This window comes from Pinus tabuliformis, chromosome 7 (assembly GCF_031772625.1).
Source record: "Pinus tabuliformis cultivar Carrire ecotype Pingquan chromosome 7, CPIR1, whole genome shotgun sequence".
NCBI classification, from domain to species: Eukaryota; Viridiplantae; Streptophyta; class Pinopsida; order Pinales; family Pinaceae; genus Pinus; species Pinus tabuliformis.
Genome location: NC_142293.1, coordinates 802,513,302 through 802,529,209, shown reverse-complemented (window position 1 = coordinate 802,529,209; position 15,908 = coordinate 802,513,302). Strand labels below are relative to the sequence as shown.

The window sequence follows — 15,908 nt, the reverse complement described above, 5'->3', positions numbered from 1 at the left end:
AGGACGGGCCATCATTGGGGGCTTTTATCAATTTGAAAAATTATACTATTGTTTGCTTGAGTTGTTGAACCAAGTCAACTTTGTGTTGTTCAGTACACGAGCTTTCTGAGGGGAAATCTCAACTACTTCAGTGGACTTCGAGTGCCACCCTAGAGGAGCCTTTTTCTTATTGTGGAATCGTCCACGAGGTAATTCTACAGGTTAATTTGTGGCATTCTGGAGCAGCTTGGGTGTAGAGAGATGCCACACTTTCTTGAGGAGAACGAGCTATAAAGCAGCAACATTCTCAAGAATTTAGGAGCGCATTCCCTCAGGGTTCAGCAGCGTTTTTGCAGAGGTTTGTCCGGTGGTTTGAGGGGCTACTTTACTGGCCAAATTCTTCTCTTTTGGGTTAGCGCAAAGGTGACTGATTTGGGGCCTGCGCAGTCATTGGTGAAGGCCACTCATTGTGGAGGTTTGATCAGTGATTTTGGGGATGAGTTGGCTTGGGGACATAAAGAGGATATTGGGGGAGAATACTCAACATTTTGAAGGCAGCAAGTAGCAGTATTTCTTGGAGGGTCGAATTACCCAGCTGTCAGAGGAGCAAGCCACAAATTGGGGGTAATTTCAGAGGTTGGAATTAGGCCCAACCCTTTCTGGGTTTTTGTGGGTTTGGTGAAAGGAGGCTAGGGTTAATTTTGCAAAATTTTATAAGCACTTATGAGGGCAGAATTCCTAGTTCCATTCAGCAACCAGCAGTAGAAATTGATAGAGAAGGGTGCAGTTTATTTCGGGGTCATTTCCACCACTTGGGTTCGTGAGACATTTCTGGATTTTGTTGAGCTAGTCGAGTAGCACCTGTGGTTAATTTCTTAGAATTTTTGGAGCACTCTAGAGGGTCCATTCCTTCCAACAAGCAATTGCAATATTTCCAAGGCTAGCACAGAAATAGAAGGGGAAGTACTTCCTAGCAATTGGGCAACACGCTTTCTCACCTGGGTTGTCAAACTTGCTTTAGCAAGCTCAGCTGCACAAACTCCATTCAGATTTGTACTTTCCACTTGTATATATATAATAAAATGGCTTAGTTCTACGTTTCATGGCTAAATTAGTGGGTCACTTGCTGCATGTTGGATTTTGTGTTGTATGTGTATTTTTGCTTTATTTATCACTGAATTTCTTAAGTAGGAATATTACAGTAACAACTACCCTAATTAATACTTTGCATACCCCGTTGGCCCTCTGTGTGGGCCTTGGAGCTACTGACAACATCGAATCTTAACCTTTTGAGCTTCATAGGAGGTTTCGGCCTCAAAAGGAAATCTCGCAGTCACCTCAAGATTGGCGCAAAGTGTTAGTTTGCCATAGTGGGGCTCCCGAATTCATAAAAAAGAGATGATTTGTCCAAATTATGTCTTCCTGATCTCAAATTGCGAACTTAATGCCAAATAGTCAATGACCCCTCCACAAGACCAGACTCCAAGCAATAGATCTTCGGTTAGGAATTTGCCTTCAAGTATGAGTTTAAGCCATAGATCTCAGTTTTTTCCCAGGTCCCAAACCCTAGCATTGCCTAGAATATTCATGAGAGTGCCACAGAGGATTGTGGATAACTTTTCTTGTTGTTGGCCAGAGCTAGATTTCGATTTAACATGTTCACTCCAGAGAACGGGGTTTCTTGTTGTATCAGAACAATTTCCATGGAAAAATAAACTTCATTTCCTTCCTAATGATGTCTTTGTGCCCAATACCAAACACTAAAAGAACTTGTTGCCTCGGATAGGACTCTTTGCCAAAACAGAGAGAAGAAATAGGATGAGGCCAACTAGGATGGAATCTTTCACCATCGAAATTACAAGAGAGAAAAGGGGTCTTAAAACCCTCATAGCTAATGCTCAAGAAACAAATAATTTTATCCACAATGATGCCCAAAATGAATTCATCCTTCTTTTATTTATAGATTTCCTAAAGGGGTCTCTTCTTCTTAAAGGATTGAGTAATGTTAAATTTTGGTATGTTCTATGCTTAAGAGCAATTTACTTCAATTTTTTTCATTAGCCCAATATCAATTTCCAAATTAGCAATCACATCAACATGATAGTAAAATGCAGATAGAACATAAACATAAACAGTAGAAGACAAGCCAAGACAAGAGGACACAAGATGTGGCCCCAGCCACGGACAAACCCCAATCTGGGGAAACCCTTCATCAATTCTTCTTATATTCTTCAATAGTTCAGCAGAGAGAGAGATAGTACAAATATACAAAACTATATATTTTATGATAGCAGTAGTAAAGTCTTGACCAGAGAAGTCAATGCTAGTCAAATAGGACAGAATCTTCTCTGAAGATCATTCACCAAGATGTACATTAAACTGAACCAAACATGGTCAAACCTTGACCCAATACATCTCCCAAAACGTTGTTTTCTTCTTGCTGCACTAGTTGTCACTGCCTCAGAAGTTAGGGCATCAACCTTCGATCCTCATCCTTCACATAGTCAACAATAGTTTTGTTGTTGTCATCATGAGGACTAGTTAGGGCACCAAACACTACTGTAACAGTCATCAAAACAGCCTTTAATCTCTGCGGTACTAACTCACAAGATAACTCTAAGTTATGATGTTGATCTGGGCATATATAAGCCCTCAAGCACCCATACACAATCCTTGACTGTGGTGTTATGCTTGCGGCCTAACACATAGTCTACATGTAGCTTCCAAGCAGCATAAACATTATTCCTTGTCCCTCCAATGATACCCCAACCGATCTATACCTTAGCTCCTCTAACTCGACCCTCCTAGAAGAAGAAAACAGCCTCATGCAGTCACAAAAAGGATGCTCAAACAGTCCCTTAACCCATGCCTCTTTCACGTCATCAACAGGATTATCCTAGGTGTGTAAGGGCTCCTTTTGCTACGGCCAGGACTCCTCCTCTTGTTGCGGCTTAGGGTCACTCCCTAGCTATGTATTAGGACTCCAAAGACTGTTGCTTTGGGCCTTTTTATGCTGAGGATTAGGACCTTCATTTAGAGCCTTCATGGAATTCGTATTGAGCCTCTTCCTTGCTGCGGATTAAACCTCCTTAGACTGCGGCTAGATCTCCCTTAAATCTGCAGCTTGATCTCTTCCTTAACGCTGTTAGGGCTCTCCTTAAACTGCGGCTAACTCTCTCCTTCACCTGCGGCTAGGGCCGCTGCTATGTGACCTTAGATGACTGCGTCTTAGGCCTCTCTCTAGATTGCGTCTTAGGCCTCTCTCTAGATTGCATCTTAGGCCTCTCTCTCGCTGTGGTTAAGCCTTCTTTTGACTGCGGTTAGGGTTGCATTTGACTGTGGCTAAAGCTCCTTCAAGACTGCGGCTAGATCTTCCTCTTGACCTCTCTTGCCACCAAACCCAAACGAGTGGAGAGAGATCATAAGAGATGTGTGTGTCTCAAATGACTTGAGGTCTCCTCTATTTATAATGCAACATTGAGGTTGAGATGGCGGTAATTTGCTTGCTGGCCGATCTTGACAATTTGTCAAATAATACAAATAAATTCATATCTCCATAAATACATGATGAGATCTGATGATATTTAGATCAACCCTACACCTCTCGGAGAGAGGAATCCAGGAGTTTGGCCCTGGTTGCCAATTTTAACACTCCCTCTCAACTAGGGAGAACTCCATCTGCTAATCCATCTGTCAGTTGGTACTATCTCTGCCATCAATGCAGTGCCCTGCACTGCTCTGCTGAACTATGAAGAAGAAGAAGTGATCGAGAATGTATCATACCATTCTCTACTGACCCGAAGTCAGTCCCATATAAAGAGAGTGTCTCATACCACTCTTATTGATCCGAAATCAGTTCCAAATAAAGAGAGTGTCTCATACCACTCTTACTGACCCGAAATCAGTCCCATATAAAGAGTGTCTCATACCACTGTTATTGATCTGAAATCAGTTCCAAATAAAGAAAGTGTCTCATACCACTCTTACTGACCCGAAGTCAGTTCCAATTGATCCCAGATCAATATCATCCTAGCATAGGGAGTACAGTAATACACGATGCGTCCATCAGTAGTACTATGGTCCCTATCCTCATTTCCCTACTCATTGGCCAAATGAGAGGTACTTCCCATGAGTCCCAGACTGCATGGGTAGGATGTCTCAGCAGGAGAAGGATGAACCACTCATCCTGCCTACATGTCGCCATGGTGTATCCTAGGGGAAGGCTAAACCACTCACCCTATACACAACAAATCACTAGAGGGAGGCTGGACCACTCACCCTATGATTGTGTCTCAGCGGGAGAAAGATGAACGACTCATCCTGCCTACATAGCAAACCACTAGGGGAAGGTTGAACCACTCACCCTATGGTTTCTCATCGCTCCAAGAAGTACCCCAAGCCCCTCGGAGCTCCTAGAGCTCAAAGTCCATCTCATACAAGACCCTCAAGAGAGGGTCTCTCCACGACTCCTAGTCGTTCTCGGAAAGTCAAGAATTTGACCTTTCCCAGGGGCTTCGTCAGAATATCGACGACCTGCTCATCAGTCTAATGTGATGGAGCCTTATTTCTCCTCGTTGTACCATATCCCAGATAAAGTGGTACCTGATGTCTATGTGATGGGAACAATCATGAAATACAGGATTCTCTTATAATCAGATCCCACTCTGGTTGTCGAAGAGGATCACGATGGTATCCAGCACATGTCCAAACAGCTCACTGAAGAGTTTCCTCAACCAGACAGCTTCACAGGAGGCCATACTCGCATCTATGTATTTGGCCTCAACAGTGCTCAAAGCAACCAACTTCTACTTCCTGCTCATCCAGGATATCGAAGCAGAACCCAGAAAGAAACAACATTCAGAAGTGCTCTTGTTATCGACAACACTGCCTACTCAATTAGCATCAAAATAACCATGTAGCCTCACATTTCTGGCAGTGTATCTCAGTCCATGAGTGATTGTGCCCCGAGGATATCTCAGATGATTCTTGGCACCAATCCAATGTGTGTGATGAGGCTTAACCATATATTGGCTCAACACTGTGTTGCATGGGTACCCGCACCCGGGGGTGGGGTTCTCGAACCCGTCTCAGGTTCCCGCACCCAAGTACCGGATTCGGGTACGGGTTCTTCCCAGATGAACCCAGAAGAACCGGGTGAAGAACCGGGTTCTTCAAAAAAAAATTTGGGTTCTTTTCCTTTAACAGGTTCTTGGGTTCTTGGGTTCTTCGGGTGCTTGGGTTCTTCGGGTTCTTCGGGTTGGGTTCTTTGGGTTCTTCATAAAAAAACTATATTAAAAATTTAATTTTCAAATAATTTTTTTATTATTGAAATTTAAAAAATAACTTATAACAAAGGTAAAACTTATAACAAAACCTAAAAAACCCTAAATCAATTCTTGTAAATCAATTTGGAATGAAACATTCTTCCACGGTCCTTACCATCAAAACCTGTGTTGCACGGGTACCCGCACCCGGTTTTTTAAGTTTTTTACAAGTCTTGTTTTTTAAGAATTCTTGTAAATCAATTTGGAATGAAAAATTCATTCCCGAGTCAAATAACCATCAAATTATAAACTGTAAATGCACACATATAGGTTCAGACATTTTCGGTCAAATAGAAAGTAGGATTGAGACCAGCCATAAGCTGTAATCAACTGATGCTGTTAAATGGCGAAGGGCTATTTTGGACAATGGCTAAATTAAGTATCAAAATCTGCCAATTTCTCACAGCATTCTGATAACATCATGTTAAGATTAAAACTAGGAAAATATGCCTAAATCATATATGGTCTCTACAGACTTGTACACCAAGTAATCTCTAAAAACTGCGAAGATGTTTTATGTTTAGATAATTAATATTCAGGCAGAGCTTCGCACTCAAAGACAAACTATCCCTCAAGCCATCAGATGGCTACTGTGCATTTTATTGGGAAACAAAGACTGATAAGCGTGTTTTGTGGAAGGGTAAGGCTGCCACTGTTTTTGGGATTGCTTTACCACAGAGCACACCATGCATGGGGCAGGTGGATGATTAGACATCAAGAAAATTCTAGACCACTATCAGGTTGAGAAGAATCTCCTATGAAAAAATTGTGTTTTTATATGGGAGAGACTAAACATTCAAAGCAAAGTTACAAGCTCAAGCTCCAGCCAAAATGAGCAATTTCAATAAGGAGAGAAGCTGTCTTGAAATTAGAGCAGGAGGCAGAAATGCTAACACTCCTTGGCTGTGTAGGAGGAAGGGTCTGTACAACCACAGCCTGATTCATTGATAGGCATCCTTGCAAATGAACCTAAGCTGCATAGTTATTTTAAAGCCTGTGTGTGACAAAATCTGTCCCAAGTTTCACCAAAATCGCTGAGTCTAGCATTTATCCTAGTATGTATTTTGAATTTTCAGTTTTAGTAGTAGCCTTGAGCTCTCTCACATAGCTGTCATAGTGTCATGGTTACACGGAAAAGATTCAAAAGAACAGTTTTTTGGTGATAAATTTTGAAATTTCAATGTCAATGTTGAATGTTCAATGATGTGCATGTTTAAATGATTATCATTAAACTTTTCTTGTTTAAAGTTGAAAAAATATACAAATTCAAATTTCATATATATTATTAATTATAAATTTATAATTTATAAAATATAATTATTAAAATTTAATATTATTATATTACCCGACGAACCCACGCACCCTGTTTCCAAAAATGCCGTCCCCGTCCCCGTCCCCGCACCCACGTTTCCTGGCAACATAGGCTCAACATGCTAACTGCAAAACATATATTCGGACGAGAGTTCACCAAGAACATCAATGTTACTATGAGTTGACGAAACTCAGAGGCATTTCCCAATTCAGATCCGGCAGCACTACCGCATAACTTCTTAAAGTTAAGCTCCATCGGGGTAGTCACAGGCTTGGAGTTCACCATTCCAAATTCGGAATCCAACTACCTCTTATGCTTGTAAATGAGAGGGTCTGCACCTATCAGAAAGAGGTCATCCTCATAAGGTACCAGTATGAGAGGTCTATCATCCACAACCTTAAAGCAAGGGTTTGAATCAGCTTCACTCCTAGTGAATCTCAGCTTCATCAAATAGTTGTCGATCCTCTCATACCAAGCCAGGGGTGCTTGCTTCAAACCATAGAGAGCTTTCTTCAACCTGCATATATGAGATTCCTAGTCATGAATCTCAAACCCCTTGGGTTGATCCACATTTCTGGTCCTGCTATTACTTGAGGGGAATGGTCCCCTTGTAAGCTCTCCCTCGGTACATCCCAGACATATACCTTCATGCTCTTCTTTGAACTCGGGCATCCCTGACACCATCTGACTCATATCGGGTAGGGCCTTGTAATAAAGATGGGCAAGCCTCCAATGCCATAGTTCAGATTGTAGAGATGTGCCACAAGACATGGCCCCCAATGGACTTCCTGCAACTTGATACAAAGTGCCAACCCTGAACCCAAGTGTAAAATCATCTTTAAAATTTCTTTTCCAAACACGCACTTTTCCATCGATGAATGCCACCTTGTAACTTTTGTCTTCCATTGCCAAAATAGACACCATGTTCTTCTTGAGATCAAGTACATATAGAACTTCTTGTAAATGAATTGTGTTACCCTGTATCAATTGAAGGGTAACATTCCCTACACCCTTTATGAGATAGGTGGCATTGTCTCCAAGAATAATCTCCAAGTTTGTTTCCTTCTCTATCAGATTAGAGAGAGCTTCCTTGTATCCAGTGAAGTGCCTTGTATCAATAAGCCAATTCCCCAAAGTGTCCGGAGGAGAGGTAGTGGAGAGGGTCGATATAAGATAATACTCCTTTTGCTTATTGTTAACAACATTTGATTCTTCATACCTGGAGTACCTTGCTTTCTTGGAGGGTCGACCATTTCCTTGATGTCTCGCATTCCTTTTTTTTCTTTTCCATTGTACTTGTCATTCCTTTGATCGTTGTTGTTGAAATTGCCCCTGGAATGATTGTGATCATCATCATGTGATGTGTCCCTTCTATTTGGACACTCCCTTACATAGTGGCCAAACTTATTGCAAGCAAAGCATTTGCCTTTTCTTCCTCCCTTAGATCCAGGCTTTCCATGGAAATGACCTTTAGACCCTGCATTATTTCTCCTTTTGGCATGACCGGAGAAAGCAGTGGGGTTGCCTCTGTTAGAAGGCATTTCTTGCTCCACCATTCTTGTTTCTTTCTAGATGCATCTTGACATCAATTCTTCAAATCCCGGAATTCGATCATTATTGAGTATAGTGGTTCTAAATATATACCACTCAGGTGGGAGCCCTCCAAGGGCAGTGATAGTAAGTTCCCTGTCAGATATGATTTCTCCAATCGATAGAAGATCATTCTTGATCTCAGTGATCCTTAAGAAGTAGGATTGAATATCCTTGTCCTTGCCCTTCTTAATATCCTTCAACTTATTTTTTAGGAACAAAATTTGATTTGCATGACTAACCTTGAACATGCTTACGAATCTGTTGTAGATCTTCTTGGAGGTGTTTAGATCAGAGATGTAAGCCACTAGATGCTTGTCAATGGAACCTCTAATAATCTTCTTCGCTTTGACTTCACCCTTGGTGTACTTGTTCTTTGTAGCAGCCAATGCATTTGATGGAGGCTCAAGGATTTTACCCTTCACATAATCCAACACTTCTTGTTCTTCCAATGTCAGATCAAGAGACATCTTCCATCCGTGATAGTCAGACAGGAAGTGGGATGAGGAACCCATTGAGCCTTTTGTCCTTTCCAACTGTCTTCGGTGATTGCTCTTTCACTCTTGCTTGGCCTTTTTCTTCACCTTAGCTCTAATTCCATGTTAAATTTTGGTATGTTCTATGCTTAAGAGCAATTTACTTCAATTTTTGTTATTAGCCCAATATCAATTTCCAAATTAGCAATCACATCAACATCATAGTAAAATGCAGATAGAACATAAACATAAACAGTAGAAGACAAGCCAAGACAAGAGGACACAAGATGTGGCACCAACCACAGACAAACCCCAACGTGGGGAACCCTTGATCAATTCTTCTTATATTCTTCAATAGTTCAACAGAGAGAGATAGTACAAATATACAAAACTGATATTTTATGACAACAGTAGTAAAGTCTTGACCAAAGAAGTCAATGTTGGTCAAACAGTACAGAATCTTCCTATGAAGATCATTGACCAGGATGTACATTAAACTAAGCCAAAAAAGGTCAAACCTTGACCCAATACATCTCCCAAAACATTGTTGTCTTCTTGCTGCACTAGTTGTCACTGCTTCAAAAGTTAGGGCATCAACCTTCAGTCCTCATGCTTCACTTAGTCAACAATAGTTTTGTTGTTGTCATCATGAGGACTAGTTAGGGCACCAAACACTACTGTAACAGTCCTCCACTAGTCATCAAAACAATCTTTAATCTCTGTGGTATTAACTCACAAGATAACTCCTAAGTTATGTTGTTGATCTGGGCATATATAAGCCCTCAAGCACCCATACACAATCCTTGACAGTGGTGTTATGGCTTGCGACCTAACACACAGTCTTCCTGTAGCTTCCAGGCAGCATAAACATTATTCCTTGTCCCTCCAATGATACCCCAATCAATTTGTACCTTAGCTCCTCTAACTCGTTCCTCCTAGAAGAAGAAAACAGCCTCACACAGTCACAAAAAGGATGCTCAAACAATCCCTTAACCCATGCCTCTTTCACGTTGTCAACAGGATTATCCTAGCTGCGTTAGGGCTCCTTTTGTTGCGGCTAGGACTCCTCCTCTTGTTGCGGCTTAGGGTCACTCCATAGCTATGTATTAGGGCTCCACATAGTGCGGCTCTAGGCCTTATTATGTTGCGGATTAGGGCCTTCATTTAGGGCCTTCATGGGTTGTGTATTGAGCCTCTTCCTTGCTGCGGATTAAGCCTCCTTAGACTGTGGCTAGATCTCCTTAAATCTGCGACTTGATCTCTTCCTTAATGCTGCTAGGACTCTCCTTCACCTGCGGCTAAGTCTCTCCTTCACCTATGGCTAGGTGACCTTAGATGACTACGTCTTAGTCCTCTCTCTAGACTGCATCTTAGGCCTCTCTCTTGCTATGGCTAAGCCTTCTTTTGACTGCGGTTAGGGCTGCCTTTGACTCTGGCTAGAGCTCCTTCAAGACTACGGGTAGATCTCCCTCTTAAACTCTCTTGCCACCAAACCCAAATGAGTGGAGAGAGATCATGAGAGATGTGAGTGTGTCCCAAATGACTTGAGGTCTCCTCTATTTATAATGCAACGTTGAGGTTGAGCTGGGGGTAATTTGCTGTTGGCCAACCTTGACAATTTGTCAAATAATACAAATAAATTCGTATCTCCATAAATGCATGACGAAATCGGATGATCTTTAGATCAATCCTACACCTCTCAGAGAGAGGAATCCAGGAAAAATATCAGCTGCCATAAATAAAATGACCCACATGAACTTTGTCCCTAGTTGCCAATTTGAACAAGTAAACTTTACTCCAAGCCCCAATTTTGGGTTTCTTCACCCAGCTGCCCCAAAACTCGCCTAGACATTGGGTATTTTAGGGTTTTCCCCTTTTATGGAGGACTATAGCCTATGGGGATCGATAGGCTATTTCATCACTTGGACAATTAATTTCTCAGGAACGTTACATTTTCTCCCTCTATTGGTTTCTACTTATATCCAGTGTCCACATGTACTAATTTTTATGTTGTGATTTACATGTTAAATGCTGGTTACGTGTTAATTTTGTTGTTCATGTGATGTATTGCTTGTAAGTTGTCTGTTAATAAGTTTAGATAAATATTTAAAGGAAAAGTAAACATAAATTTGATGTCCATGAATGCACTAAATTGATTCACCCCCACCCTCTTAAGTTTAGTCAAATTTCCAACATGATGTAAATTTCAATTACAGATTTGCTGAAGAAATAATAAAATCCCTCATTTGAAAAATTGGTTTTCCCTTCGGGGCTTTTCCAAGGACAATTTGTCCAAAAGTACCAGTGTCAAATTTTGTGTGTTATATTTTCTCAGTTTCTGTGATTATTTATTTGTGAAATTGCAGTTGTGTTATTTTTAGTATTTATCACGAATTAATTTTCCAGAAGACAAATAATCTGCAAAGATAGAAGATAATAACCAGTAACTGCAATAGGATTTTCATAGAGGGCATTAGCTAGCTGCTAATTTTGTTTTTGTTGTCATTGTACATCTACCTTATTATGATGAGATACATTTATATATGTTATGTCATTTTGTATTGGTTCTCTATTTTTGAGTGCTTGATTGGACAACTATCAGACTTGAGGATTCAATATTGACAATGATGGATCATTTTTTATTTGGCATCCACAACATATATATAGCAGTGCTTTCTCCATATTTATGTGCCAATGTGTTTATCTGATGTTATTGTTGCTTTATATGTTTATATATATATATTAGTAATTTTTTATGTTTGCTGATTTTTCGCTATTTTTTGCCCATTCTAGTGTTGTCAACATTGCTTGGAAGTGGGCAGTAACAATTGGGAAAAACTCCATGCTCTGAAACTCCTATTAAAACTGACTATAGAGAAGGAAAATGGTGTAGAAATTTGAAGAAAATGTTGCTTGATGCAAATTCAGAAATTTCACCTCATTCTTTAGGCTCCTCAAATCTATTTCTTGTGAACTTTCATCTTTAGCGATGAATCTAAAATATAACTTACTACAGTATACATTTCACTTCTGTCTAAACAATGTTTCCATCCCTTCAGGCACAATCCCTAACATATAACAGATCTAAGATAACTTATAAACAGCAGATTTGCTACAGCCACAAAGCTGCCCCCTTAGCTTCTATATACTTGTCAAATCACTCAACAAAACTGTTAACTCTTTATGATAAATCAGCATACCAAACAGCCACAAAAACTACTCATTCACCATAAGAATATAAGCTGAAAATCAGATCTGCAAATACTACAGAATTTGAACAGAAAAGTACACTTCACATATACATAAGAATGAAGCTACAGGTACTTATCAATAATTTATCACATGCTGGTAAAAGACATTCCTTCAAGCTTATCACAAGCTAGGACCCCCCAATGCCTCCAAACCATAGCTAAGACATCGACCATCAATAGAAAACCCTGACCAGTACTGAAAAAGGAGTAGAAAACATCCCACAAAGCTATCTATCAACAACAAGCTAGCATTGACACCATCAAGTCCACCCTTGACCTAACACCAAGCTTGCCTCACACAATCTCTCCAAGCAAAGCGCTCCAAGTCTCCTTTAGGGTCATTTGCCATAAACCCTATGTCCTTCAAACACAAGAAATGAAGCCCTAAAAGTTCAAGTCTCCTCTACAAGTTGGCTCTCACAAACCTAAGCACCTCCCTCCCTTGCAAAAAGACAAGTACAAAGACTCAAAACAAGTTCATCTTCAAGATACAAATGGTCTAATGAACACTCGCATGCTTCTACATGATTACAACTAAAGACTCTCTCCTCCATTCATATAGAATAGGTGACAGATGCCAATCATAGTAAAATGGACTAACTCCACAACCAACCTAATATAATCCTCAAGCTAAGGTCTCCAAGCAAAGCGCTCTCTCTCCAAGGTGTGCACATGTCAAGACAAGACTCCTCAAGTGATGCACTCGCCAAGCATGGACTCCAAACGTCAAGCACTGCTCATCACAAGGCTCCTTGCATTCCAAGACAAGCATTTAATGTTCCAATACTCATCCACTTATGTGTCCCATGTCCACATACAACCCCAAGTAATGCGCCCTCAAACTCTCAAGCCAAGCTGCTTATCCTCCTAAGGCAAGCCAAGCAGTCCCAATGCTCCTAGGGCTAAACAGCCACTCCCCTAGTACCAAGCTCTTCTCTTCCAAAGTAGATCTAACACCCATACAAGCAACCATCCTCCTCAGCACATGCACCATGTAGAAGATATTGATGCCAAATAAGATAATCACCACATCATGGAGTATACTACATCTAGCACCACGTCTAATGTCATGCAACAACATTTAGGAAGCTCTCCAGATGTCATCAAACAAAAGATATAAGTCTCTAAGATACAACTACAGGGATAGGGTTTCACCATGTATGCCTCATCACATGAAGGTGCACCTAGCATGGCAACCACTTTCAAAGCAACCCAAAAGCTAATGGTGGGGAGCTTCAAATGATAAATCTTTGGAAACTAAAATCTGGTCATAGACCGGGTCAAGGGCACATTCAAACACCAAAACTTCATCTTGGGAACAACACCAACTCTGTATCAAATCATAGACGCAGCTGGGAAGTTTCATGAAATCACCTTTCAACGTGTACACAGAAAACATGATAGGAGAGTTGATAAGCTGTCAAACACCGCAGTCAATGGCCAGCTTGCAGTACATTTTGCTTAAGGAGCACAGAATGGAAGGGATATCTGATTCTCTCTCATAATCCTGCTTTTTACGTCACAGGGAAAAAGCTCTTTCCCACCGTTTTCTCCTGCATCATTAGTTTCTTCTTCTGCTTTTTTCATTTACAAGTGAGATTATATCCTAGACTGGTAATGGTTCCTGATATTTGGGATATGTTTCCAGTTACAGGAAATGGATCCTGATGTGTTGGAAGTTGGAACTGTTTCAGTATTCTGAAAACAGTTCCAACAAAAAAAACCCTCAAAACCTGGATATTCTGAAACAAATCCCAGCTTCCACGGTTCGCATCCACATGTTGTATGGGATCAGCACCCTACGTAGGCGATTCTGGTAATTTTTTATGGCATAGTATTTGCTAAATTGTAAAAGGTTTTGCACAGTGTGACTTACGTACTAATCAAAATCTATGTCAAATGGCTGCCATGATAGAATCTCATCATCGTTATTTTCAAAATATGGAGTGCGACTTCTGATACTTTGGTATTATCCTTGTTTTTCTTTTAAAAGAGGATATTTCTCAGGTGAAAATATTAAGAATTATGTATTTCTACCTCGTTCATAATATAGGACTCGGCTCATTGAATAAACCAAGTGGTACCTTTGGGGAATAAATGTGAGCAAGATATGATGTTTGTAAATTCGACCTTCAATCAGAGGTTCAATAAGTCCATGCACAGCAAACTAGACAATGTGGGTTGCAAGTGAATGTAGAGTAAGACTTTAAAGTAGATAGCCCCAGATCATATTTTTATACATGGTTTAGACATGAATATGGATACAACAAGAGTTTGCTTTCCTACTTGTATTGTTTCAAACACTTAAATCTTGTTACTTGTGATTTTCGGACGAAATTGCTTGTCTTGTGTGTTGGGTTACTTCAGCTAGTAACACTGTTACCTTGGCTGTTTAGGGAATTCGAACATCACACACACATAATCGTTCTTGGATGCTAATAAGAATGCAAATGCAAAGAGTTTTACAGAGGCATAGGCCACCTCTCGAAGCTACCAGCTTTTCAAATGGTACTTTGACTACGTTTTCCTCGCACGTTTGTCTTTGGAGAAAGTCACAACACAATAAACAAAATCGAAGCATCTAAATTTTATATAACCATTAAATGAGGTCTTGATTGACAAAGAGTTTTACAGCGGCCTAGGCCATCTCCCAAAGCTAACCGCTTTTCAAATGGTACTTGAGTACTTTTTGCCCACGACAGTCTTTGGAGAAAGTCATAAGACAGTAAACGAAATCGAATAATCTAAATTTTATGTAACCAGTCAATGAGGTCTTGGTTTGATGGTAGAGTGCAAGTGTTTAATACCCTCACCAGATTCAAATCCCTCCAAGTCATATTTTGCCTCTCATGAACATATCAACCATGCAAGCAAGGTGTGCCATGTGGTTGAAGCCAAGTGCAACACATGGTTATTTAATCTGAAGCATCTTGTGCAGAAACAAAGAATCATGTAACCTACAATTTTCGTCCATCATAATGCAAACTAACAGATGCTTGAAATTTTAGTGATCGTGCGAGACATACTTTTTCGACGCCAAGGCCATCAAGCAGGCCAATCAAGTCCCCAACAATATGAAAAACAGTGTAATTTTGCGCACCAAGAGGGGCATCTGTGCCTCCATACCCTCGGATGTCTGGGGCCACAGCATGGTATCCTGCCTCTGCAAGCACAGGAATCTGATGGCGCCACGAATACCACAACTCGGGGAAGCCATGTATCAGCAGTACAACCGGCCCTGTTCACCATGGATACAGTTTATTTGCATCAGAATTCGTAGACACAGACCTACATAGTCTTCCGGACTTCCTAGAATGCGAGGAGCTACAATGAACAAACCATGTCTGCAAACAGTATAATAATAATCCGATCATGTGATATCAATAAACGAATTAGATGATATACTTACCTGATCCTTGCTCAGCAATGTGCATTTTGATGCCATTTGTCTCTATGATCCTGTGAGTTATCTCCATTACCTTTCCTCCTTTCTTTCGCAGCGTCCTCCTTCAATGCTATAAAATCACGGCTCTGCTCAGAGTGGAAAAACGCAGAATTTTGTTGTGTGAATTATTATCGAAGTTTAGCATTGATAATTTTGATGGTTAATATGTAATTTCATTTCGATTTGGAATTAGTTAAATTTCAGGCCAATAAAATAAAATAATTTGGATGGATGGATGGAATGAATCACCATAAAAAAAAAATTAGGTAAATCACTTATATTATATTGTTATTGGAGAAATTTTTACAATATGATTAACTGTGGAATTTTTAGATGATGGATGGTCTTTAATTATGGATGGAGTCATTATCAAAAATTTTGGATAGATCACGCATATGATATTGTTATTGGGAATATCTTTACAATACAATTAATTGTGGAAAAATTTTGGATAGATCACACATATGATATTGTTATTGGGGAAATCTCTACAATACGATTAATTGTGGAATCTTTAGATGATGGATGGTC

General features: G+C 40.2%; 1 protein-coding gene across 1 annotated transcript in view; it reads right to left on the bottom strand.

The window, feature by feature from the left end:
• LOC149249994 (epoxide hydrolase 1-like) overlaps positions 1-15,505 on the bottom strand; it is a 219,030-nt gene extending 203,525 nt beyond the window's left edge. The window contains exons 1-2 of the mRNA XM_089458878.1: positions 15,342-15,505; positions 14,959-15,170 (exon numbers count right to left, since the gene is read on the bottom strand). Of these exons, the coding sequence (XP_089315004.1) occupies positions 14,959-15,170; positions 15,342-15,408 (279 nt within the window). The 5' untranslated portion in view covers positions 15,409-15,505. The remainder of the gene's footprint in view (positions 1-14,958; positions 15,171-15,341) is intronic.
• Between the last annotated feature and the right edge of the window lie 403 nt (positions 15,506-15,908).